This window comes from Pongo abelii, chromosome 2 (assembly GCF_028885655.2).
Source record: "Pongo abelii isolate AG06213 chromosome 2, NHGRI_mPonAbe1-v2.0_pri, whole genome shotgun sequence".
Classification (NCBI taxonomy): domain Eukaryota; kingdom Metazoa; phylum Chordata; class Mammalia; order Primates; family Hominidae; genus Pongo; species Pongo abelii.
This window is the reverse complement of record NC_085928.1, coordinates 57,738,486-57,766,475: the sequence shown is the minus strand read 5'-3', so window position 1 is coordinate 57,766,475 and position 27,990 is coordinate 57,738,486. Positions and strand designations below refer to the sequence as shown.

The 27,990-nt window shown below is 37.6% G+C and overlaps 1 protein-coding gene across 2 annotated transcripts in view; it reads right to left on the bottom strand.

Moving 5' to 3' along the window:
• The window catches only part of LOC129058510 (uncharacterized protein C9orf85-like), an 81,700-nt gene that overhangs the window by 38,235 nt on the left and 15,475 nt on the right, over positions 1 to 27,990 (bottom strand). For both annotated transcript variants that reach the window (XR_008523656.1, XM_054551666.2), the window contains exon 3: positions 7,580 to 7,720. Coding sequence is in view for 1 of the 2 variants with exons in the window: in XM_054551666.2 (XP_054407641.2) it covers positions 7,580 to 7,720 (141 nt within the window). In the remaining variant the exon portion in view is untranslated. The remainder of the gene's footprint in view (positions 1 to 7,579; positions 7,721 to 27,990) is intronic.

Below are 27,990 nucleotides of genomic sequence, written 5' to 3'. Positions count from 1 at the left end.
TATTCCATGGTGTATATGTGCCACATTTTCTTAATCCAGTCTATTGTTGTTGGACATTTGGGTTGGTTCCAAGTCTTTGCTATTGTGAATAGTGCCACAATAAACATACGTGTGCACGTGTCTTTATAGCAGCATGATTTATAATCCTTTGGGTATATACCCAGTAATGGGATGGCTGGGTCAAATGGTATTTTTAGTTCTAGATCCCTGAGGAATCACCACACTGACTTCCACAATGGTTGAACTAGTTTACAGTCCCACCAACAGTGTAAAAGTGTTTCTATTTCTCCACATCCTCTCCAGCACCTGTTGTTCCCTGACTTTTTAATGATCACCATTTTAACTGATGTGAGATGGTATCTCATTGTGGTTTTGATTTGCATTTCTCTGATGGCCAGTGATGATGAGCATTTTTTCATGTGTCTTTTGGCTGCATAAATGTCTTCTTTTGAGAAGTGTCTGTTCATATCCTTCACCCCCTTTTTGATGGGGTGGTTTGTTTTTTTTTTGTAAATTTGTTTGAGTTCATTGTAGATTCTGGATATTAGCCTTTTATCAGATGAGTAGATTGCAAAAATTTTTCCCCATTCTGTAGGTTGCCTGTTCACTCTGATGGTAGTTTCTTTTGCTGTGCAGAAGCTTTTTAGTTTAATTAGATCCCATTTGTCAATCTTGGCTTTTGTTGCCATTGCTTTTGGTGTTTTAGACATGAAGTCCTCGCCCATGCCTATGTCCTGAACGGTATTGCCTAGGTTTTCTTCTAGGGTTTTTATGGTTTTAGGTCTAACATTTAAGTCTTTAATCCATCTTGAATTAATTTTTGTATAAGGTGTAAGGAAGGGATCCAGTTTCAGCTTTCTACATATGGCTAGCCAGTTTTCCCAGCACCATTTATTAAATAGGGAATCCTTTCCCCATTGCTTGTTTTTCTCAGGTTTGTCAAAGATCAGATAGTTGTAGACATGCAGCATTATTTCTGAGGGCTCTGTTCTGTTCCATTGGTCTATATCTCTGTTTTGGTACCAGTACCATGCTGTTTTGGTTACTGTAGCCTTGTAGTATAGTTTGAAGTCAGGTAGTGTGATGCCTCCAGCTTTGTTCTTTTGGCTTAGGATTGACTTGGCGATGTGGGCTCTTTTTTGGTTCCATACGAACTTTAAAGTAGTTTTTTCCAATTCTGTGAAGAAAGTCATTGGTAGCTTGATGGGGATGGCATTGAATCTGTAAATTACCTTGGGCAGTACGGCCATTTTCACGATATTGATTCTTCCTACCCATGAGCATGGAATGTTCTTCCATTTGTTTGTATCCTCTTTTATTTCCTTGAGTAGTGGTTTGTAGTTCTCCTTGAAGAGGTCCTTCACATCCCTTGTAAGTTGGATTCCTAGGTATTTTATTCTCTTTGAAGCAATTGTGAATGGGAGTTCACTCATGATTTGGCTCTCTGTTTGTCTGTTACTGGTGTATAAGAATGCTTGTGATTTTTGTACATTGATTTTGTATCCTGAGACTTTGCTGAAGTTGCCTATCAGCTTAAGGGGATTTTGGGCTGAGACGATGGGGCTTTCTAGATATACAATCATGTCATCTGCAAACAAGGACAATTTGACTTCTTCTTTTCCTAATTGAATACCCTTGATTTCCTTCTCCTGCCTGATTGCCCTGGCCAGAACTTCCAACACTATGTTGAATAGGAGTGGTGAGAGAGGGCATCCCTGCCTTGTGCCCGTTTTCAAAGGGAATGCTTCCAGTTTTTGCCCATTCAGTGTGATATTAGCTGTGGGTTTGCAATAGATAGCTCTTATTATTTTGAGATACGTCCCATCAATACCTAATTTACTGAGAGTTTTTAGCATGAAGAGTTGTTGAATTTTGTCAAAGGCCTTTTCTGCATCTGTTGAGATAATCATGTCGTTTCTGTCATTGGTTCTGTTTATATGCTGGATTACGTTTATTGATTTGCGTATCTTGAACACGCCTTGCATCCCAGGGATGAAGCCCACTTGATCACGGTGGATAAGCTTTTTGATGTGCTGCTGGATTCGGTTTGCCAGTATTTTATTGAGGATTTTTGCATTGATGTTCATCAGGGGTATTGGTCTAAAATTCTCTTTTTTTGTTGTTGTGTCTCTGCCAGACTTTGGTATCAGGATGATGCCGGCCTCATAAAGTGACTTAGAGATGATTCCCTCTTTTTCTGTTGATTGGAATAGTTTCAGAAGGAATGGTACCAGTTCCTCCTTGTACCTCTGGTAGAATTCGACTGTAAATCCATCTGGTCCTGGACTTTTTTTGGTTGGTAAGCTATTAAATATTGCCTCAATTTCAGAGCCTGTTATTGATTTATTCAGAGATTCAACTTCTTCCTGGTTTAGTCTTGGGAGGGTGTATGTGTTGAGGAATTTATCCATTTCTTCTAGATTTTCTAGTTTATTTGCGTAGAGGTGTTTATAGTATTCTCTGATGGTAGTTTGTATTTCTGTGGGACTGGTGGTGATATGCCCTTTATCATTTCTTATCGCATCTATTTGGTTCTTCTCTCTTTTCTTCTTTATTAGTCTTGCTAGCAGTCTATCAACTTTGTTGAACTTTTCAAAAAACCAGCTCCTGGATTCATTGATTTCTTGAACGGTTTTTTGTGTCTCTATTTCCTTCAGTTCTGCTCTGATCTTAGTTATTTCTTGCCTTCTGCTAGCTTTTGAATGTGTTTGCTCTTGTTTCTCTAGTTCTTTTAATTGTGATGTTAGGGTGTCAATTTTAGATCTTTCCTGTTTCCTCTTGTGGGCATTTAATGCTATAAATTTCCCTCTACACACTGCTTTGTATGTGTCCTGGAGATCCTGTTATGTTGTGTCTTTGTTCTCGTTGGTTTCAAAGAACATCTTTATTTCTGCCTTCATTTTGTTAAGTACCCAGTAGTCATTCAGGAGCAGGTTGTTCAGTTTCCATGTAGTTGAGCGGTTTTGAGTGAGATTCTTAATCCTGAGTTGTAGTTTGATTGCACTGTGGTCTGAGAGATAGTTTGTTATAATTTCTGTTCTTTTACATTTGCTGAGGAGTGCTTTACTTCCAACTATGTGGTCAATTTTGGAATACGTGTGGTGTGGTCCTGAAAAGAATGTACATTCTGTTGATTTGGGGCAGAGAGTTCTGTAGATGTCTATTAGGTCCACTTGGTGCAGAGCTGAGTTCAATTCCTGGGTATCCTTGTTAACTTTCTGTCTCGTTGATCTGTCTAATGTTGACAGTGGGGTGTTAAAGTCTCCCATTATTATTGTGTGGGAGTCTAAGTCTCTTTGTAGGTCACTCAGGACTTGGTTTATGAATCTGGGTGCTCCTGTATTGGGTGCATATATATTTAGGATAGTTAGCTCTTCTTGTTGAATTGATCCCTTTACCATTATGTAATGGCCTTCTTTGTCTCTTTTGATCTTTGTTGGTTTAAAGACTGTTTCATCAGAGACTAGGATTGCAACCCCTGCCTTTTTTTGTTTTCCATTTGCTTGGTAGATCTTCCTCCATCCCTTTATTTTGAGCCTATGTGTGTCTCTGCATGTGAGTTGGGTTTCCTGAATACAGCACACTGATGGGTCTTGACTCTTTATCCAATTTGCCAGTCTGTGTCTTTTAATTGGAGCATTTAGCCCATTTACATTTAAGGTTAATATTGTTATGTGTGAATTTGATCCTGTCATTATGATGTTAGCTGGTTATTTTGCTCGTTAGTTGATGCAGTCTCTTCCTAGCCTCAACGTTCTTTACAATTTGGCATGTTTTTGCAGTGGCTGGTACCGGTTGTTCCTTTCCATGTTTAGTGCTTCCTTCAGGAGCTCTTTTAGGGCAGGCCTGGTGGTGACAAAATCTCTCAGCATTTGCTTGTCTGTAAAGTATTTTATTTCTCCTTCACTTATGAAGCTTAGTTTGGGTGGATATGAAATTCTGAATTGAAAATTCTTTTCTTTAAGAATGTTGAATATTGGCCCCCACTCTCTTCTGGCTTGTAGAGTTTCTGCCGAGAGATCAGCTGTTACTCTGATGGCCTTCCCTTTGTGGGTAACCTGACCTTTCTCTCTGGCTGCCCTTAACATTTTTTCCTTCATTTCAACTTTGGTGAATCTGACAATTATGTGTCTTGGAGTTGCTCTTCTCGAGGAGTATCTTTGTGGCATTCTCTGTATTTCCTGAATTTGAATATTGGCCTACCTTGCTAGACTGGGGAAGTTCTCCTGAATAATATCCTGCAGAGTGTTTTCCAACTTGGTTCCATTCTCCCCGTCACTTTCAGGTACGCCAAGCAGACGTAGATTTGGTCTTTTCACATAGTCCCATATTTCTTGGAGGCTTTGTTCATTTCTTTTTATTCTTTTTTCTCTAAATTTCTCTTCTTGCTTCATTTCATTCATTTGGTCTTCCATCACTGATACCCTTTCTTCCAGTTGATCGCATCGGCTACTGAGGCTTGTGCAGTCGTCATGTGGTTCTCATGCCTTGGTTTTCAGCTCCTTCAGGTCCTTTTAGGACTTCTCTGAACTGGTTATTCTAGTTAGCCATTTGTCTAATTTTTTTTCAAGGTTTTTAACTTCTTTGCCATGGGTTCCAACTTCCTCCTTTAGCTCGGAGTAGTTTGAGCATCTGAAGCCTTCTTCTCTCAACTCGTCAAAGTTATTCTCCGTCCAGCTTTGTTCCGTTGCTGGTGAGGAGCTGCGTTCCTTTGGACAAGGAGAGGCGCTCTGACTTTTAGCGTTTCCAGTTTTTCTGCTATGTTTTTTCCCTGTCTTTGTGGTTTTTATCTACCTTTGGTCTTTGATGATGATGATGTACAGATGGGGTTTTGGTGTGGATGTCCTTTCTGTTTGTTAGTTTTCCTTCTAACAGTCAGGACCCTCAGCTGCAGGTCTGTTGGAGTTTGCTGGAGGTCCATTCCAGACCCTGTTTGCCTGGGTCTCAGCAGCGGAGGCTGCAGAGCAGCGGATATTGGTGAACAGCAAATGTTGCTGCCTGATCGTTCCTTTGGAAGTTTTGTCTCAGAGTAGTACCCAGCCGTGTGAAGCGTCAGTCTGCCCCTACTAGGGGGTGTCTCCCACTTAGGCTACTCGGGGGTCAGGGACCCACTTGAGGAGGCAGTCTGTCTGTTCTCACATCTCCAGCTGCATGCTGGGAGAACCACTACTCTCTTCAAAGCTGTCAGACAGGGACATTTAAGTCTGCAGAGGTTTCTGCTGCCTTTTGTTCAGCTATGTCCTGCCCCCAGAGGTGGAGTCTACAGAGCCAGGAATGCCCCCTTGAGCTGCAGTGGGCTCCACCCAGTTCGAGCTTCCCAGCCACTTTGTTTACCTACTCAAGTCTCGGCAATGGCGGGCGCCCCTCCCCCAGCCTCGCTGCCGCCTTGCAGTTTGATCTCAGACTGTTGTGCTAGCAATGAGTGAGGCTCCTTGGGTGTAGGACCCTCCGAGCCAGGCGCAGGATATAATCTCCTGGTGTGCCGTTTGCTAAGATGGTTGGAAAAGCGCAGTATTAGGGTGGGAGTGACCCGATTTTTCCAGGTGCCGTCTGTCACCCCTTTCTTTGACTAGGAAAGGGAATTCCCTGACCCCTTGTGTTTCCCGGGTGAGGCAATGCCTTGCTCTGCTTCGGCTCACGCTTGGTGCACTGCACCCACTGTCCTGCACCCACTGTCTGACACTCCCCAGTGAAATGAACCTGGTACCTCAGTTGGAAATGCAGAAATCACCGGTCTTCTGCGTCGCTTATGCTGGGAGCTGTAGACCGGAGCTGTTCCTATTTGGCTATCTTGGCTCCACCCCCCCAACATTTCATTCTTATTTTAGGTGTAGACCAGAGGTGTTTAAATATCTCTTTTCTATGTATATAAAAGATGTTAATACGTTTAATCATAGCTTGGGAAATATTGAAAAACTAAAGAGCCTTTTGAAGAATGGCAATGGACATTCCAGAGTATCTTGGCTTGGTCTGTAGTGGTTAATCTTCCTCAGATAAATAGAACTCTACAGCCCTGTCCTTAGAACATGATTATGATGGAGTTGCAGGCGTTGTTATGCTATGATGATTTTCTAATTGAACAGCTGATCTGCTTTGCGTGTCTGTGTGTGTGTGTGTGCGTGTTCCTGCACATGTGCACATGTGAATGCTGATGGTGCTTTTTTGTTACAAAACAAACAAACAAAAATACCATTTTTTATCAGCCCACCCTAGAGTGACTCCTAATAAGTTACATCCTTGTGTAGTTAATCTCCCTTTGAGTGTGCATAAAACCTGTGAATTGGCTGGGCGTGGTGGCTCACACCTGTAATCCCACCACTTTGGGAGGCTGAGGCAGGTGGATCACGAGGTCAGGAGATCAAGACCATCCTGGCTAATATGGTGAAACCCCGTCTCTACTAAAAAAATACAAAAAATTAGCTAGGTATGGTGGCGGGCACCTGTAGTCCTAGCTACTTGGGAGGCTGAGGCAGGAGAATGGCCTGAACCCGGGAGGCAGAGTTTGCAGTGAGCCAAGATCGTGCCACTGCACTCCAGCCTGGGCGACAGAGCGAGCGTCAGTCTAAAAAAAAAAAAATCCTGTGAATTTATCTCACCAATATAATATGGCAAAGGTGATGAGATGCTACTAACATCACCTTACATTACATAAGGCTCCACTGGATGCCTATACTTAGTAGAATGGAGTAAGAGAACCCTGAAAAAGTGAACAGCCAGTGTTGTGAACTGACTGTGTAGCGGGTACCAAGTAAGGAACAGCAGATAGCCTTTAGGAGCAGAGACTAGTCCCCAGGCAACAATTAGGGGAAAAAATAGGAAGCTGTCATGCAACCACAAGGAAAAGAATTCTGCCAACAACCTGAATGGGTGTGGAAGTAGATTCTTCCCTATTCCAAGCCTTCAAACAAGAATGTAGCCTGGCTAACACTTTGATCACAGCCTTGTGAGAAACTGAACAGAGAATCAAGCTAACCTGTGCCTGGGCTCTTGACCTATAGAAACTGTCAGATAATAAATGTGTGTTCTTTTAAGCTACTTAATCGTGGTAACTTATTTCATAGCAATAACTCTGTGAAGATGAATACAAGTTTATACACAGTTCCCCAGAATTCATATTCCAATTAATTATCTGGTGTTAGTTCATTGGGGTACTGTAACACAGTACTACAAACTGGTGGTTTAAACAACGGAATTTTATTGTCTCACGCTTCTGGAGGATAGAAGTTCAAGATAAGGTTTCAGCACGGTTGATTCTTTCTTAGAGCTGTGAGAGAGAATCCATTGTATGCCTCTCTCCTGGCCTCTGGTGCTTTGCTGGCCACCACCGGCATTCCTTGGCCTTTGGACGCATCACCCTCATCTCCGCCTTCGTGGTCACATGGTGTTCTCTCTTTGTGCATGTCTGTGTCTAAATTTCCCCTTTTCATAAGAACGCTAGTCTTTGGCCGGGCGCGGTGGCTCACGCCTGTAATCCCAGCACTTTGGGAGGCCGAGGTGGGCGGATCACTAGGTCAGGAGATCGAGACCATCCTGGCTAACACGGTGTAACCCCGTCTCTACTAAAAATACAAAAAATTACCTGGGCGTGGTGGCGGCACCTGTGGTCCCAGCTACTCCGGAGGCTGAGGCAGGAGAATGGCGGGAACCCGGGAGGCGGAGCTTGAAGTGAGCCCAGATCGCACCACTGCACTTCAGCCTGGGCGACAGAGAGAGGCTCCGTCTAAAAAAAGAGAAAAAGAACACTAGTCTTATCAGATTAGCGGCCCACTGTATTCCAATATGACCTTATGTTAACTAATTACATCTGCAACAACCATACTTCTAAGTTAGTTCACATTCTGAGATGCTGAGAGTTAGGACTTCATCATATGAATTTGAAGAGGTCAAAATTCAACCTATAATAGTTGTTTAACCCTTCCTGTAAAAGGAAATCCTAAGAAAGAAAGAAAACACTGCCATTTTAACTTAAGGAATTATCTCTTTGAAATAATAAGCTCTCCTTTCATCTGTTGTTTTGTCTGTCATAGCAAGAAGAGAGTGGAGACCAAAAGCATTCGTATATCCATTAATTTTTTAATGCATTTCTTTGAACACTTGGCTTTTACAGAGACAGGAGCCATGAAAATACATCATTACTTTAAAAAGTTATAGTATCAGCTTCACTTATTAAAATGCAGAAGTACTTATCTAGCCTTACATAATTTGGTGCCCCAAAGTATTCAGTCTTGGAAGACTATTGCAAATGACTTTGTGAACTACCAATATTTCCTTGGTATTAACTTATTTTACATCATATTTTTCAAACAGAAAATATGAAATGCATTTGATAGCTCCCAAGTTTAAATAATAGTATTCATTTCCAAATGATGAAGATTTTAGATAGTTAAGAGCATCTTGTGGCCATAGAAACAGCTATTAATAAGTAAGCATCTTCTACCTGTCAGTATTCCAGTAAGCAGTTCACATAGATGATTTCATTTTCTCTTTACAGCAACCATACGAAGTGTTTGCTATATGAACCATATAAATGGACATGTAACATCTCCATTTTATAAATGAAGAAAGTGAGGAAAAGAGAATAAGCGAGGTGTCCAAAGTCATACAGCTAGAAAATGTTAGATCTGAAATTTTAGTCAAGTTCACCTTTATTTCAAAGAGATACACTGTCTTGCTGCCTCACAGTAATGCAAGACATATATTTTATAAAATCTGGATTCAAAAATTCTCAGAGGCCAGGAGTACCAACCATCACTTCATTATATAGATAAAGACATTATTAACAAATACATCCATCACTCCATTTAGCAATTTCTTTAGATAGCTCCATTGATGCAAGGAAAATCAAGTAGGGGCTGACAGAAAGGCAGTGCTGATCTTGGCTGTCTTCCCATGTCTTCCCTCAGCTGGCATCCCAGGCTCTCAAATTACCACCCTGAGGTAGAGTCTATGAGTTGAAGGACTATTAGGTACATTGATTCTATTGGACACAAATAAAAGGTTTTAAGGGGTTAACATGACATTAAAATGAAAAGTGGGAGCCTATAATTGCATGTATAGATCTCTGGCTCATAATACTCAAGGGCTACTACTCTGATATTCTGTTTATCAGTTTCATACTATTAGCTCCCTTTCCCTGATTGTTGTCTGTGAATCATGAATTATTGCTCGATCTCATATTTGAACAGTTTTTGTTGCGTCTGGGTTGCTCACCTTAAAACATACGAGTTATAAGAGCGATTCAACTCCTACTTCCAAGCCATAGAAATACCGCACACATTCCCAGAAGTTAGTTACTTGAGAAAGATTTCCAAAATTCTGTATCTATAGCCCAGTCATCAAATTATCAGATCTGTTTCCTTCATCATCACAGCATGATCTGATGAATAGCAATCGTTCCCTCTCTCTTGTCCAGCTTAGGCTGTGATTAATTTGATTGGTTTCAAAACCTGTTGCGTTTTTCCTCTGTGCCCTGCCTGAATATTGGCACAATATTATTGCAGTAGGTTGCGTTACTTCCATTTTATCTTACATTTTCAGGCCACTTAATCCCAACATGTAAATTTCTGTAATATTAAATGCAAGTGAACATTTTAAGCCAAGAGCCCTAGCATTTTTTTTAGTAAGACTGTGTCACTGCTCCTAAATTACCATGAGGCATGTTAACACAAAGATATTACAAATAACAACATAAAATGACAGGAAATTTAAATGATACCTGGGAATACAAAATTCATGCACTTAGGTCTACCATATGTTGTATCACTCTTATCGTAATATCAATCCTCATCTCCAATCAGTAAAGCTAAAAATGAGGTGACTTTCTGTGATTACATTTACAGATTTAAATGTTACATGAATTAAAAGGAAACCTGATCATTTAAAAAATATGTATTTAGTAACTATTACATGCAGCTATTCCTGGAAGAGCAGGTGGGGAAATAAAGATAATAGTCATAAACCTTACTGATAAGAATATATAATCTATCTAGAAGAAAATGACTAATTTTTCTCTAATTGCTTTGCCCCATATTTTTCAGTATGTCTGGATGCCTTGTTTAGTTCTTAAGATTACTACTTATTCTATGTATCTTTTTGCCAATAAAATTATTGGTATTTTTCATAATTTTTAGTCAGTGAAAATAATCTAGGTCAGGTTTGCACTAGGCTTAACATATAACTGCTGTGTTCTCACAGCTTTAAAATTCAGCTGCTGAATGTAAATCTTTAGAAAAAAGATTTACTTATCTAGAATGCTTAAAATTTTAACCCCAGTAGTGAAAAGAAAAGCTCATAGCTCAGTATTTTCTCCAGCAAATGAAAGAAAATAATTATTTCATTCCTATTCCATTAGCCATTTATGATTTTAATTCAACAGCACTTTGGAAAAAATATTCTTCTGAAGGCTGGTTACTGGATACACTTCTAGGTTTAACATTTTGAAATAAGTCTTGGTGATGGAGGATATAGATTTGGAGGTATAGCTATCTTGTCACCTTGTTCTGCCTGCCTTCCCACTGTAAATTTTTTACTCCACATTTTAGCGTTTAGTGTGTGTGTGTGTGTGTGTCTAGTATAACTAAAATTCTATAAAATATGTATTATATAAATTATATGGTTTTGTCTTTATAGTAAGTACTATTTTTATGCCCTTTGTTCTACTTCTTGACCTGAATTTTTTTATAACTTTTTATATTTTTGCAAATTTTTAAATATGTGATGATTATTTTCTATTTGTTTTCTCTGCAATTTAACATTTATATGTAATTGGCAACATAGAACAATCATAATGATGGAGAATTTATGATTTTTAAGATAAATGTTACCTAATGATTTACTTTAAAAAACACATTTTTCAAATAGATGCATTTACATATAATGAGATGAACACATTCCAGTTTTCATAACTTTTGACATCTTACTCATACATCAATTTTATACTTTCTGGAAGTAAGATGTTTCTGTTTTGAATGTTTACTTTTTGTGACCTTTTATACATAGCTCTGAAATTGTCATCTGTGTCTATTGCAACCAGCTGTAGTAAACAGAAACAATAGAGTAACATTAAATGCAGATGCTAAAATTTTACAAAATAAGTGAATGATAATTGATTATGAAACAGTGAACATGATTAACTTAGTGCAGAAACCAAAATACATAGAATAATAGTGTAATTCTTCTATGTCACTCAAAACTGAACAATATATTGACTTAGATCATTCCATTATTAGCCACATAAGCATTACAGTGTTTTTCCTACAGAATACACAATGTGATGTAATCATCTCTTATATTCTCAGAAACAATAGCCATAGAGTCCGCATATTATGTTTTCTGTTGGCAAAGAGCTATTCTTGTTTGTATCTTGAAAGATAAAATGTTTTCTATCTTCCTCAGATGTTTTTAAACTGCAAAAAATAAAAAACCAGATGAAGAATACAGTGGCATATATCAAAATAATTTACTTCTAGCACTAAATATTGACGAAGAGATTCTCTTTTACTTTTTGCAGTGTCATTTAAATTCAGTGATTACATTTCTGATGTTACAAATAAAATTAACCATTTGGAAACATTATTCATATCTCAACAACAAGGTAATTATTTAATATTTTCTGCCAGGAATACTGAGGTGTTTATTTTTCATTTAGAAAAGGTAAAGAATTTAAAGTTTCAGGCTGCTTTTTTAGAATTGATGCTTATGAGAATCGTAACTACAAGCTCTCTATTTTAAATTATTTACTTTTTTTTTTACTAAGAGCATGGACCTTTTTAAGAAAAAGTCTGAAGAAATATTTCTGAAGCCCACCAAAAAGTAATGTGTGACTTCCCCCTGCTGGCTTAGTGGAATAATAAAAACAAGAAAACCCCTTGTGATAATTTTTTATATTCTAAAACACTAACGTCTTATTAACTTAGAGAACTAAGACACATATCTTTCGGAAGTTGCAAAGCATCTACCAGTAGCTGCAATATCCATTTATGTACTAAATATACAGACCATCAACATTCATGTATATTTCCACCTGTCCACATTCACACCCAATTGGATCCCAAACCACATCAACCTTTTAACCTAAAACAATATTTAAAAAGGAAACAGACACACACACACACATACACAAACACATACACACGTGTAAAAATCCCTCTCTTGCCTAGTGCCAGTTCGAGTTTATTTGCTATCCTCTCCCTGGAAATCTAAAAACTTCTCTGGTCGTCACCAATGTGGGCTGGTTTCCAGGTCCCATTCTCTGCCTACTGCCTGTTGGATCTTGTAGCCGATATTGTACCTGGAACTTCGTGAGCAACCTGGCAATCATTGCTACTGCAAAACTAGTTCACTATTAAATTATATATTTTAAATCACTTAATTATTGTTGCATCTTATTAAAATTAAAAATAACTCAATCTGATGAACCAAAAATAATAGATGTATATTTTGTATTACTTCGAATAGAATTTGCATGTTAATCAACTAGTTTCTAAATGTCAAGAAATAACTTTTCTGTTGCCTCCTCTCCCCCTGCCTTGCAGTGGGTGCCAAATAAAGATGACCCAAATTAAAAATGTGAGAATTTGAGTTACACATAAGAATTAACAACCCTGAATACGACACAGTTCCTTGGGCCTAATTCTTTCTGAAATTGCTGCAAATAAATTTATCCTTTTTAGAACTGCTGAAGTTGTATCCATATAGCAAACTAGTTCATACATTTGCTGACTGAATCACAGAGACCACTATCAGTACATAAAATTATCTAAGGAATTATCAGGTCTGGATGTCAAGACAATTCAAATAATCAGACCAAGTACTTTTCATTCTGTGAATGTCATCCTGTTAAGTAAAATGACTAAGCAATGAACTAGTTAGCAACTTAGTGACTAACCTGCCCCTGGTTAAGATTGTATATCAATCCAGTCCTAAAGGCAAAATGCACTAGACTGTTACTGTTGCAGGCTGCGTTGTGTCCCCTAAAAGATTTCTTGAAATCCTAAACTCTGATACCTGTATATGTAACCTTATTTGGAAATAGGGTCTTTGGAGACGTAGTTAAGATAAGGTCACAGGGTGGACCTAATCCAACATAACTGGTGTCCTTATGAGAAGAGAAGAGACAGACAAAGACACAGGGGAGAACATTATATGAAGATAGAGTCAGAGATTGATTAGAGTGATGTGATGACTGCAAACCAAGGGATACCGAGGATTGCCAGTAATTGCAAGGATGCTAGGAGAAAAGCATGGAACAGATCCTCCCTGAAATCCTCCAGTGGGAACCAACTCTAACACCTTTTTTTTCAGACACCTAGCCTCCAGAACTGGAGAAAATAAATTTCTGTTGTTTTAAGCTTCCCAGTTTGTGGTATTTTGTTATGGCAGCCATAGGAAACTAATACAGCTAATGGACATAATATTTATTGGAAACCTACTATGAATGAAGGCACTAAATGGGTCTTCAAGCCCACAGCACCAAGGCCAAGCCATAATACCTTGGCCTTTTCCTTCAGGACACCTGAGCAAGTGAGTGACAGACAAGTGAAGCAACCATTATAATTAGTCATGAAACTATCTTCAAGAGGTATTATACAAGCATGTATAAAAAGTCTTAACGTAGCAATATTCCTAGAGAATATGACATCTCAGATAAGATGTAAAGAATAAATAAAAGTAAACCAAGAAATATTAGGGGCATGCTAGGGATGGAGGTGCGCAGAAATGATGAAATCATTCCAAATAGAGGCAACACCATGAAAATGAGCCATAGGAAGAGTGTGTTAAATTTCCAGAACCTCAATTCCACTCATTCCTTGCAAAAATCATGTATATATTATTTGTAGCAGAACTTATTAGGAAGTAAGCAAGATTTGTGTTTCTTTACATGATCTGAGTTAATAAGATAGTCTCCCAATAACAAGATGTAATCTCCCTATAGAAGAATTTCTCAGAATAACATATGCATCAAACGACTGATCCTTTTTACTTCAAGGCATTTCTGAAAATTGAAACTCTTAAGTCCACAGTTACTTAAACAAATATTCCACCACCACTCTTTGCTATTCCCACAGTCTTTTGAAAGTGCTTTTAAATTATTTCTGCCTTTAAAATTTCCCAAACATCCAAGGCACTTGGACTATATTATGAACAAATTGTTTAAAAATACCCAGGCTTGCATAATCAGTAAAGAAAGCACTTCCCTTTATAGTACAAAGTTCAATAGAGCATCTGAAATCAGTGTAGCTGATAGGAGTTCAGATGAAAAACTATTCTGAATCTCAGAGGTTACATAAGCAGAGTATTAAAGACGTTCTAGTTACTATGGTAACCTCATTTTTTATGGATTAGTAGAGTAAATAGTCTTACAAATCTTCAATAATCTGTTGAAAAGTTAAGGTTAACCAGGGTAAAATTAAACTATAAAGCTTTCTTTTTAACAAATATGAAACAGAAAATTAGTGACCGGTATTTTTTCAGAAGAAAGACACAAGTACTTACACGAAAGTTTAATTGCCTCATTTAGAGTACTGATCTAGAATTCATGGTATTATAAACTTTGCAGTAATGTATTACAAACTTTGCAGTAACGTATTACTGAAAACTGCTTAAATGCATAAACTGAGATTCTCTCCCTTTTTGACTATCCAAATGTATATCTGCTTATGTTATTTTTTCATTTCAATAACAGAAATTTTAATGAAATCAATGCCTGAACCACAATTCAAAATTTGCTATACTATAGTATATCTTTTGATTCACTGATTGTTATTTTTTCACATAAGTGACATGATCATATTCTAAACTCCATGAATAAAAATTTTACATCCTGATAGAATACCTGTTAAAGTCATATTTAAACATAAACCAATTAGTTAGATCAATTGTTTTTATCCTAAATTCATGAGAAATATTAAACCAAAAACTGAACTTTTAGATCAATGGGAAAATTATTTTTGGCATTTTCTCTCCAACACTGTGCCATGTTTCTGAGAACTCTCTTCATGTGTATGTGCCAGTGTATTATGCAATATCCCCTGCACTCACATTTTTCAGCAAATGTTCTCAAATCAATACTTCCATCTTGCCCAAGAATTCTTCTTTCCATCTACCTATCTCCAAGTTTAAATTCTCATTTCTATCTACCCATCTCCAAGTTTAAATTCTCATTTCTATCTACCTATCTTCAAGTTTAAATTCTCATTGTTTTTCAAAACTTTTCAAGCACCTCCAGGATTTTATCTAATCTACTTGAAGCATCTTCTGAAGCAAAGGAATCAAGCCTGAGTTCAATTCTTTTGTACAACACCTCACATTCCTCAAATTTATGACAATTTCAGTGGTAATAGTAAATCCAATTACAAATACCCTAAAAGACTATAAGGCCATTTTCTGGCATTACTATTTTACAATTTACACACACACACACACACACACACACAGATAAATAGACAGACTAATAGATGATCGATTGATAGAGATAGATGATAGATAGATAGATGATAGATAGATAGATGATAGATAGATGATAGAGAGATGATAGATAGATGATAGATAGATAGATGATAGATGATAGATAGATGATAGATAGATAGATGATAGATAGATAGATGATAGATAGATAGATAGATAGATATAACATGCAGTCATTCTAAGTAATTTAAAACAGATAATAATATTTGGTAACCTTGTAAGGATATCTTAAAGATGCACACATGTGCACACACATACATACACATACAAAGTCCTTTGTCACTAAACCGCAAAAGAAAAATGCCAGAATAAACAGGTGAATCTGATTTAAAATCTCAGGAATCCTTTCATTCTCTCAACAGATGCCTTCCTCCTGTTGGCCACATACAAATGCTTTTAGACTCCGGATCTCTAAGGGAGAAAAGGAGGAAGTGAGGCCTGGCTCAAAAAGGAAGTTTACTTAAGCCCAAAGTTCAAATCCAACCCATTTGCCATCAGTACTTTGCATGACCAAATCTATTATCTAAACATCCAAAGAGTATTTAAACAGCTGACCCTAAAAGCAAGTCAGCAATATCTTTATCTAACAAAATGAAAAAGTAGGAAATGTTAGTATAACTATTAGTTATATAACTATTATATGTCCAACAATATGCATGAGTTAGTTCCAATTCTGTTGAGGAAACCAGCTCTTTAAGTATTCCATAGGCTGGACATTTTTGTCCATTTTTCAATATTAGCTGTTGAGTGTCTTCTAAAGCATAATATACTCATACAATTCTCAGATTACCTACTTCATATTCCCATAACTATCTTCCCCAGATCTTTAAAAATAGGCTTACTTATAGGCTCAGATTCTGACTCATTACTCTTTCCAAAATGCCCCTTAGTATTCATTACTATTTGTTGAACAATTGGTATGGGCCAAGTGATTTACATTAACTATCTCATTATTTTTCAGAGCAGTAAATAACATTACTTTTGTTCACATCTAGGTAAATTGAGGCTTAGAGGCGTTGAGTTACTTGATTTAGTGTGCATGGCTATCGAGTGTTGAAAGTCCATTTAAAACCTAGATCTTTTTCAACCCAAAGTCAAGGCCCTTAATCTCTATGTTAAGGGTTCTCAAACTTGGCTGTGCATTAGATGGCTTGTTAAAATGTGGGTTGTTAAACCGTAAGCCTTGAGTCTCTAATTCAGGGTTTTGCAATTGTGGCAAGTCCTCAGAGAAGACTGATGCTGTTGATCTTGGACCTGTGAAAGGAAAATCAATCTTGGGACCCCACAATTACTAAGCCAAAGGGAAAAGTCAAGCTGGGAACTGCTTAGGGCAAATCTGCCTCCCATTTTATTCTTTAAAAAGCTAGCAGCCGAGCATGGTGGCTCACACCTGTAATCCCAGAACTTTGGGAGGCCGAGGCGGGTGGATCATGAGATCAGGAATTCGAGACCAGGCTGGCCAACATAGGGAAGCCCTGTCTCTACTAAAAATACAGAAAAACTAGCTAGGCATGGTGGCAGGTGCCTGTAATTGTAGCTACTCAGGAGGCTGAGGCAGGAGAATCACTTGAACCTGGGAGGCGGAGGTTGCAGTGAGCTGAGATTGCGCCATTGCACTCTAGCCTGGGCAACAAGAGTGAAACTCCATCTCAAAACAAAAAAAAGAAGGATAGCTACTAAATAAAAAAGCTACACACCTCCCTCACAAGGAATTTCCTAGTGGACAAAGGACAGACAGACTTCAAAGTCATACCTCTGCTCACTGAGATAAATGCATATCTGACTGCTGCCTTTGGAAAGGCTAATCAGAAACTCAAAAGAATGCAACCGTTTGTCTCTTACCTACCTATGACCTGGAAGCCCCCTGGATGGAACCAATCTACATTTTACATATATTAATGGATGTCTCCTAGCTCCCTAAAATCATGTATAAAACCAAGCTGTGCCCCTACTACCTTGGGCACATCTTATCAGGACCTCCTGAGGCTGTGTCACAGGTGCACATACTTAACTCTGGCAAAATAAACTTTCTAAACTGACTGAGACCTGTCTCAGATATTTGGGGTTCGCAGACCACACTTTTAAAACATTACATTATGATATACTTCAACCCCCACCCACACCTTCAACATGACATGGCAGTGGTTCGCAATCCCAACTATACCTTTGAATCACCCACAGATTATCAAAATAAGAAAAATTACCCATGCCTGGGCTCCACACCAGACAAATTACATCAGGGGATCTGAGGTGATTTGATGCCTGGATATTAGTTGTTTTTAAAGTTTCCCAGCAGATTCTAATGTACAGCCAGGTTTGAAAACCACCTAGAAAAGGTGAAAGGAACATGAACTTTGTAATTAAATGCTCAGGCTTCAAATCTTAGTCCAAATCAGAGACTACATTGGCTTGGACAATAGTAATAGCAGTGGGGGAAAGTGGTCAGTTTCTGAATACATATTGAGGGAGGAGACAACTAGATTGTTGTAGTAAATTCACTATGTGGGGTAGCAGACAAAGGAGTGAAGGACATTCCAAATTTGGGGTCCTGAGTCCCTGGAAGGGTGGACTTGCCATTTATAAAGAAGGAAAAGATTTGCAGAGAAACTGGCTTGAGGGAGAAAAATCAGGACTTGATGTTGGCCAGGTACAATTGAGATCCCAGTTATGTAACCAAGTGAAAGCTACTAGCAGGATGATACTGCTGTTTAACGGGGAGCTCTTGGGGTTTCAATACAAATGTGGATGCCACATTCAAAGAGAGTAAATAAGATCATGTGGACAGTGTTGATGAAGAAAGGATCCTAGGCCTGAGCCCTGAGGCACTCCAGTGGTTGAGGAAGGGAGAAAAACAAAAAATTATGTTGTCCCAGAAGGAAAGCAAAGCTAATCATGCACAACGTTGATGATAGGTACAGTATCGGCCACTGAAGACCATGGCAGTCACTGGCAAACATAATTTTATCACAGGGAAAGGGACAAAAGCCCAAGCTGGAGTGAGTTTATATGTTTTAAGTAAGGTTGGTAAAGCATTCCCGATTTTGTTTTAAATTCAGCATTGTCTAAGTAGGTCAGAAATGGTTTGGCACTGATATTACAAAGGTAAACAAGATCTGGCTGGGTGCGGTGGCTCATGCTTATAATCCCAGCACTTTGGGAGTCTGAGGTAAGCGGATCACCCCTGAGCCCAGGAGTTCGAGACCAGCATGGCCAACATAGCAAAATCCCGACTCTACTGAAAATACAAAAATTAGCTGGGCATGGTAGCATGTGCCTGTAATCCCAGCTACTCGGGGGCTGAGGCATGAGAATCGCTTGAACCTGGGAGGCAGAGGTTGCAGTGAGATCGTGCCACTGCAATCCAGCCTGGGTGATAGAATGAGACAGAAAGGGAAGGGAAGGGGAGGGGAGGGGAGGGGAGGTGAGAGGAGGGGAGGGGGAGAGAGAGGGGAAGAGGGAGGGAGGGGGAGGAAGGAAGGAGGAAGGAAGGAAGGAAGGAAGGAAAGAAAGGAAGAAAGAAAGAAAGGAAAGAAAGAAAAATACAAGATCCCTCAAGGAGTTCATAATCTAAAGGAAAACATTTATAAGCAGTGTTAAAACTATTCACTAAATACAAAAATAGAGGGACAGATAGTGTTATGGGAGCAATGAAAAGAGAATACTCAGCTTTTGGTTTTCTATTTTCAATTTTCAGGTAAGGATTTTTTAAAAATATGCTGCTTCTGTAAGTCACGTAAGGACAGCCTAACCTACCAAGGAGAAGCAGTCGGTATGGCACATAGTGTCTGAATTCCAGAAAGGCATTTGATGATAACACAAACATAACATCCTCCTTTTATCAGCAAATTAAGATTATACAGCTTAGACAATGTTTGTATTGCATCTCACCAGCATTGAGCTCAAAATAAAACAATTGTCTTGGTTATATCTATTGCCAAACCCAAACTTACTGACAGAAAACAGACCTGACTCTGGGCAGACTTTCCTTAGCCAACTCCTTCCGCATCTTGATTGTTTTTCTCTCAGCAAACAAAGCTCTCCCTTTCAGCCCTTAAGAGGTTCTAAACTTAAGTGGAATCAGTGGCTGGGATTTTCTTTCAAGTGAGTATTGCCTTCAGCAAGGGCGTCCCGCAAAATGGATCAGATCCTCCCACTGCAGGAATTCCTCACTCTTCAACTCTCTCGCTGTCTTTCCTCATAGGGGGCCAGGGGAAGGTTAATTGGTAATTTCTCTTTGAATATGAAGCCTATTTAGCTAATTACTTGGGTTTTTGATGTTATTTTTAGAAGACTGGTTTAGAGATTTGTTTTAGAGTTTCTTTTCCTTCCCTTCACATTCAGATGTATTTTTAAACTTAAAGGCAAATACAATAAGTCTAATTCGATTCCAAATAATTTAATTAAGTGGATGAGCCCATTGTAATTCTGTAGAAATTAGATCCTCATTTTATAGAGGAAAATGAAATAACTCCCTTTATAAATGTTATGTGAGGTTTGAGGTTGAGAAACAGGAAACTAGCAGTAAAATATCAGATGTGAAAATTCAAATCTTGTATCCAACAGAAGTTGAAGTGAATTCAACTAAATGTCACTTTCTCAGTAACCTTCCCTGATCACACCTTCTACATTATGTCACCTCCTGTTATTCTATAGCAAGCACCCCGTCTCTTTCCCGCAGAACTCTTATTATAGCAGGAAGTTATTTTTGGCTTACTAAATAGTTTATTACTTATCTACTCCATTAGAATGTAGACACCATGAAATCAGGAACTGTTTTTCTTATTTTCTTTGTAATGCATACATTTTCCCCAGTACTTGAAAAACATTAAGGATTTTAATAAATATTTGTTGAATAAATGAAAGAAAAAGTGAATCAACCAACCAAGTACATAATACTCAGGTTGAAATCATCCAACTACCTAAAATAGTGGCTATTAATTTTTTGGACCATAACACACAGTGAGATATATATATATATATATATATATATATATATATATATATTTTAAGATGGAGTCTCCATCTTTTGTCAGGCTGGAGTGCAGTGGCACGATCTCGGCTCACTGCAACCTCTGCCTCCCTAGTTCAAGTGATTCTCTTGCCTCAGCCTCCCGAGTAGCTGGGACTACAGGTGCACACCACCATACCCAGCTAATTTTTGTATTTTTAATAGAGATGGGGTTTTACCATGTTGGCCAGGATGGTCTCCATCTCTTGACCTCATGATCTGCCCTCCTCGGCCTCCCAAAGTGCTGGGATTATAGGCATGAGCCACTGCACCTGGCCAGATATATCTTTTTTACTGGCATAATTTATTACTTTGTTCAATTATTTTTATAAGCTGTATTTAACTGGAATTTTTGTTTCTGTTTTTATTTAGCTTATTGTCCCTTTTCCTTTCAACAGAAGCGAGAAAAGGAAAATAGCTCAGAGTGTTCTGAGCTGTGTGAGGTATTCAAAATGTATCAGGTCCAGAGAGACAAGAGTAGGTACTTCAGTCACATTCTCCCCATGTTCAGGGATCATTGTTCAAAGTAATTTTGGTCCTGAGCAGCTGCCTCACCCATTATCTTCATGTTCCTGAAATCTGTGATACAAAGAACAATGTATAGCCAATAATAGCCTATGTTATTTTAACATAAATTTTTGGTAAACCACTTAGGAACTGTCTCCTCTTTTCCTTTGAAAACCTTCTTATAACTGTGGTTAATCAGGGTGTATATTCAGGGCAACTTGAAACGATGCTCCCAGGCTGCAGTCCTCAAATGTGGCCCAAATAAACTCTCAAGTTATATTAATTTTGCCTCAGTTCTTTTCTTTAGGTTGACAGAAGAATTGCCTTAAACATTTTTTTAATGATTTAAATAATTTATTTTACTTTTTAAATCTTGTTTTATGTTTATCATTTATCATACATTGTTACCTATTTTCTTAGTGTGATTGGTTTAATCAAGCTGCTATATATTCTTTTTCCTCTTAGAAATGTGGACATCCTGGTATATATTTTTTCCTCCTTTAGTGGCTACCTTCATTCTTCACTAATATTTGAAACAGTAAAACTTTTTCTTATACCAAGATGCACTGTTTTCTCTACCAAGACATCCTATTTCCACAGTACTCTATCAAAATACCATACTTTGCCTGTTTTCTTCCTAACTCCCAGAGGAGGCACTTGAAATAATCCCCAGCCTTCCACTACCCTACTCACAACTCTTAGCTTTTGTTCAGATATTCTAGAACTAAAAGTACCAAGCTACTGTGAGGATTCCCTTTGTTCTAGGTTTCTTCTCTCTTAAGTATGCTTAGTTGGAAGTTCATTCCACACACTCTGAGTCTAGGTTGATCCATTTAAGTTCTGTGAAGCAGCAGTTACCCCACAGCACTTTCTACCAGTTCTATTAAATTTCATTTATTTTTAAGTGCTGGTCACAACATGCTAAATTGATTGTGTTACTCACAAAAGGATGTGGCCTTTGCTTCAGTCCCGGCCACTACAGAATCCTGCCTCATTCTGGAAAAAAACATGCCCTCTGGTTGTACACATCTACCCACATCAAAAAGTCTAATAAAAACACTCGGATCAGCATCACACCTCAGTTGCTGGGTTGTTGAGAACACTTAAAAAGGGATCTCTTCACCTTAGTCCCATCACTGAAGTAACATCTATTTCAGAAGGTAAATCTTTACACTGTCATTCCCTGCACAGAATGACAGAGAAACTTGCTCACATCCTCTAACTTGGTGGAGTGTCTGACTTGGACTTGAGAATCAGTACCTCGCACCAACTTTCCCATTTGTCCTTCCCCATCCTAGAGCCGTTCTACTGTATAGCACAGCTTTCAGCCCTCTCTTTTCTGTTTACCCTGCTCTGTACTCTGTGATCTGCCACTGACTCTCCTCAAGTAAAGGGATCATCAAGTATAAAGTTTTAAGAAATCTTAAGAAACCAGAAACTTCTAGCCTGATAAATGGAGCCATCTAGTTTGAATAAAGTTACAAAAGTCAGTAACTCTAAAGACCAGAATGAAGTTAATCTCTAAATTCTGCCTGTTTTCAGTGGTTAAGAGGATATTGCAATGTCCAAATTGATTTTAAGAATTATTCAGTAAGATAACAATTATCTTCACTATTTGAAAATAACCCAGCAGCCTTCTTATTTTTAAACAAAACAGTGTCAAATTAATGGGCCTTATATGCATATTTACCACTAGATTTTTCAGCCATTTCTGCCCCTTTAAAAAAATAAAGATAGATCTTAAGGACATACAGATTGTTGGGGTCTTAGACAATGGTTCTCAACTTGATCGATCTTAAGGACATATAGATTGTTGGGGTCTTAGACAATGGTTCTCAACTTGATCGATCTTAAGGACATATAGATTGTTGGGGTCTTAGACAATGGTTCTCAACTTGATCGATCTTAAGGACATATAGATTGTTGGGGTCTTAGACAATGGTTCTCAACTTGATCGATCTTAAGGACATATAGATTGTTGGGGTCTTAGACAATGGTTCTCAACTTTAGCTGCATGGTAAAATCACCCCAGACTAATTACATAATAATCTCTGGGAGTGTAACTGCACGTGAGTAGTTCTGAAAGCTCTCCAGATGATGTGCAGCCAAGTTTGAGAATGACTACTATACGCCATGAAATTAAAGAGACTAAAAATAAATAAGTAAATGAAGCCTGCACCAGCCTTGAGGAGGAAGGAAGAAAGGTAGTTGGAAAACAAAACAAAATACAAATCACCTTGAGGTAGAAAGCAATTGATCATTCAAAGCCTCCTTGTCTAACCTCTAGGAAATTTTATTAAAATTCATAGGCAAAAACAAAAAACAAACAAACAAAACACTATATGAAGAACCCTTTGGTGATCGTTGCCTGATAACACTTAACAGTTACACTGAAGGGGTAAAAGATTGTAATCCTTCAAAAAGTGTCTTCTCATGCTTTTTAAAGAGTTGTGTAGGGTACTTTGGTAGCCCCAATGAAGAGAAACAAGAAAAAAAGGAGCTTAACAGATTTTCCTCACAGCCAGGGTCAGAAAAACCTTGTACCAGCCCATGTGGCTGCTAGGAATTGCTGGGGTTTGTAAAGTTCCACATGAGGAGGGAAAGTCAGCTTGTAATCTCGAAGCATTTTTATGTAAGCATTTCTAATAAATAGCCTAAAAAGATCAAAGAAAAAGAGATGTGATTTATTTTAATTTGTTCTCTCATTCTACATGAAATTCCACTTTCATATCTAATTTTGTATTTGTAATTTTGCAAGCTTTTCCTCAAAGAGGTCCTCCACATTGATTAAGTTTCAGGCCCCCAAAACCTGGATTCAGCCTTGCCTGCAGTTGATGCCTGCTACAACAAAAATTATACAAGAAGGCACAAATCTTAATTCAGGTTTCTTTCTTCCTACATATGCTTTATAAAAAGAAAATGAGAACATGTAAAATCAGCCAATGAACAAATCAACAACATTGAAAGTTTCTTATAGAAATCTAAGAAGAAAGACAGGTTATTTTATTTTGTAGTCAACTCTTACGTTTGGGGAAGTACATAGGAAATAGTTGATGTTTTGTTAAAACTGAGTCATCCAAACTGTACCTAGGATTTCATAAGTTTTTTTTCACCATAAATGTTTATGTTTCAGAGAAACTATTAGACATTTTGGAATATGTATTAGGAGCTCCAAATTTTGCAGCACTTGTTTGCAAATATCCCCTAATATCTAAATAATGTGTCCCCACTTACAAGCCACCATCACACATCATCTGATGTAGGAGCCTATGAGGCAAGCATCTCAAGCATTTTTTTTTCGACCCTGTATTCTCCTACAGGCTGATGGAGAAAGTGAACCGCAAAAGAAGATTAAAGAAATTGTCCACAGTTACTCTTAGAAGGGTGCAGTATGAATTTAAAGCTGAGAACTTTGACCTTAATTCCAGTGTTCCTTCCACAGGACCATATATTTCCTCATTCTCTTCCATTTTCCTGTTATCCTCCACTGCCTTCTTCACATCCACCTGTATGCACCTTATACCTGTAACCATTACTCACAAAGGACATGCTGAATAACATCCATATATGGAAAGTTTTGATTCATGAAGGTGCTAGCCAAAAAGCAAACAACCAAAAATGAGTTGAGGCAAGCCAATCAACATAAAATGGAAAACCTCATAGGTGCTAGTAATATTTTTCTATTAAAATGCCAGATTCATTTACTCTATTCAACTCTCCGCTAAAGAACTTTCGATTCTTTACTCCTTAATGAGAAGCCAAACTATATATGTTACATGCTTAAATAATTATTTCAGAAGCCATAAGATCATGTAATCAGAATAAATTTTTTCATGAACTTGGGCCCTAACCTTGGCCCTTTTCATCCTTAATCCATTAAGACTTGTCTGCCCAAAAAGCCTTTCACTTTCTCTGATTTATTTTTATTTTATAACACTAACTCTCATTTTGTCCCACTGAAGATTGCTTCTTGCCCAGCAATGATAAGCAAAAGATTCAGAGATGAAACAGCTGGTTCTAATACTTAATTGCCCATTACATAGTGGAATACAGCAACATTTTTTATGTAAAAAGAAGAGAAAATAAAGGAAAAAAATTAACATATAGCAAACCTTGTAAAATTACAACAATGTCAACATAACACCAGAAAAGCAATATAATTTTGATTTCCCTTTTCCTTTTTAATTTTCAAAACATGTTATCCTTAACTATTTCATTTTTAACAGTAATTGTATAGAACATTGACATTTCTTTTAAAGTTTATATACATTTTACCGTTCTGAAAAGTCTCTTGAACTTTAAAAGTGACCTCAGATTTCTGTAATACATGCTGCTTTTTAACATAAAAATGCAATTAAAATTTTGAGCCATTTAATAATAAATATGATATATGGCAGGCCATGTTGCCTTTTTTTAGCTTAAAAACAAAATGTACTCACCTGGAGAGAAATGCTAAGAAATGTTATTGGAATGAAACAGAAAGGCTTTAATTATTACAAGAGTATTAAATGTTTTCCAAAATCACCTGTTTGGTAAAGACTTGCTCAGTAATAAAATACAGAGTATTTTCTCTAGGTTTACCAGTTTTTAATGAGAATAATTATATACATTATCTTGAGGAAATGTCCCATTTGAGAAAGGTAAAAAGAATATAGTAAAATATAAAGGAATAGGAACATAATGAATACTGTACTTATAAATCATAGCTGACAAAATAGTTCAACTATCATTATCTGCAGGAGACGACAACAATTAGAAAATTTAAAACTTCTTATTTTATACGTGTTTTCATTCTGAAAGTGGATTGCTTATTATGAAGTTATGCCTTGATTATTGGCCATTACCACTAGCAATAAATGAAACTATTCCTAGGTGTCTGAATATATTAGCATATCATGTCTTACAGTATATGGGAGGAGCCAAAAATCAACCATTACTTTAATACACTAACCTCATGATTAAAGCATGAGGCATTGCTTAAGCAAAATTAGACTGTGGAAATTATAAACAAAAAGATGAGTCATTCATTTACTAATTGGTCCTCCCTATTTCTGGCATAGGAACACTGTCCTTTAGGCATAATTTATACCTTTATCAAACAAGATAAGAATTATGATGATTAGAATTTAGAGTGATTGACTGGACCCAGCCCTGAGCTATCTTATATGATGGAACTAAAAACAGGATTCACAAATGAAGTTTAAATATTTGAACACAGAAAAATAAAAATCAAAAGCCACACAATCACATGTCTATAACAAATGCAATAGCATTAACATGAAGTACAGAGAACAAAGTGTTAATGTAACTGGTCATGAGGCCAAACACTTTAATCTAAAGTAAAGTCCTTTGTGTAATGCAAAGAAGTCTATATTGGAAGTAAATTGACCAAAAAATCACGACTTCAGAATAATCGTGAAATTTTACATTAACTATACTTTTCAAAATAATGCCATAAACTTTAAAAAATGACTAACAACTGTTGTGACTTGATTAAAAAGAAGGAATGATAATAATTCATATTCACCTTTATGATTCATTATGGCTGGAGTTAGAGAAACATTCAAATAGGGAAGAGATCACACATTTGAATATAGGCTAATTATTTTCACCCATCAAAAACAAACAAACACAAAGAACTATAATCTGTTTCCAGTAATTATGCCCAAGACTTATTATCTTTTTGTGAATGACGAATCATACCACTAGTATCATTAAACAACACGTAATTAAGGGTGCAGTCTCTGAACCCACACTGGCTAGTGTGGAGTGTCTGCTCGGATGCCTTCTGACTGTGTGACCTTGATTATGGTCACAGACTTTTCTGTTCAACAGGTTCCTCATCTGTAAAATAGGAATAATAATAGCAAATACTTCATAGGGCTGTAGTTGGCAGGATTGAGAGAACTATTTTTGACATGGAAATTCAAAACAAATATGACCTATAATATTACCACTATTATTACTACCACTGTCACTATTGCTATTACTCCTTCTGCAACCAAGAGAAGTCTATTAAACTGCAAATATCCTTGAGAGTGGACCAGTGACATCTTTCTATATAGCCCGCTAATGAAAACATTTCATTACAAAGCACAAATATCAACAATTCCTTTTCTTTCAGGCCATTTCCAAGTAAGAAATCCAATCAATAATTTGCTATTGTAATTTGCTATAATAATTTCTCTTTTCAAGGGATTGGCTATTCAAAGGGTTAAAAACTAACGGACAAAGCAACTGCCATAGCAGTGGATATTATCATTCATGAAAGTGTGATTTGGAATTATGTCTTTTTTTGTACAACTTGAGATTTTAGAAGTCTAGGTAAAGGAACCTACCCGATTTTTCTAAGTGTTCAATTAAAGGTGCAGCTCTTACCTTGGAGTCAATAATAATCTATCAGACTCCTGAGGTCAGTGAGTTGGGGAAGGGAAAAAATGATAGGATGTTCCCCTCACACCCACTTCCTCCTGTCAGTTCCTGCATTTTCTTGTAGGATAACAGGTCTATGGAAACAGTTCCTCTAGCTCAAATGCACACCTCATTATCAAAAATAACACTCAAACTCTTAGCATGGCAATTCAAGCCCCAACCTGCCTTTTCAGCTTCATTTCCAGTTACATTATTTTCCAGTTTTTACTGTTCATTTGCAAAACAGTTTTGGTGCTGCTCCACTCTCTCATTTCCATGTTTTTCCGCCATATTTTTCTCTCTACTAGAAATGCATCATTTCCCCCCATCTCTAACAACAAAAGACTCATCCACTCTTTAAGGCCCCACTCAAATTTCCATAATGCCTGCCCTGACCTACTCTTCCTCTTGCCGCCATAATGTGCAGCATTTCTTCCACCTCTGAGGTCCCATCCCCTAAATTTCCAATGTGTTTATTTCCTACTCTCTGGCATGCATGTAACTCACTGTATTAGTCCATCCTCGTGCTGCTATAAGGACATACCCAAGACAGGGTAATTTTTTTTTTTTTTTTTGAGATGGAGTTTCTCTCTTGTTGC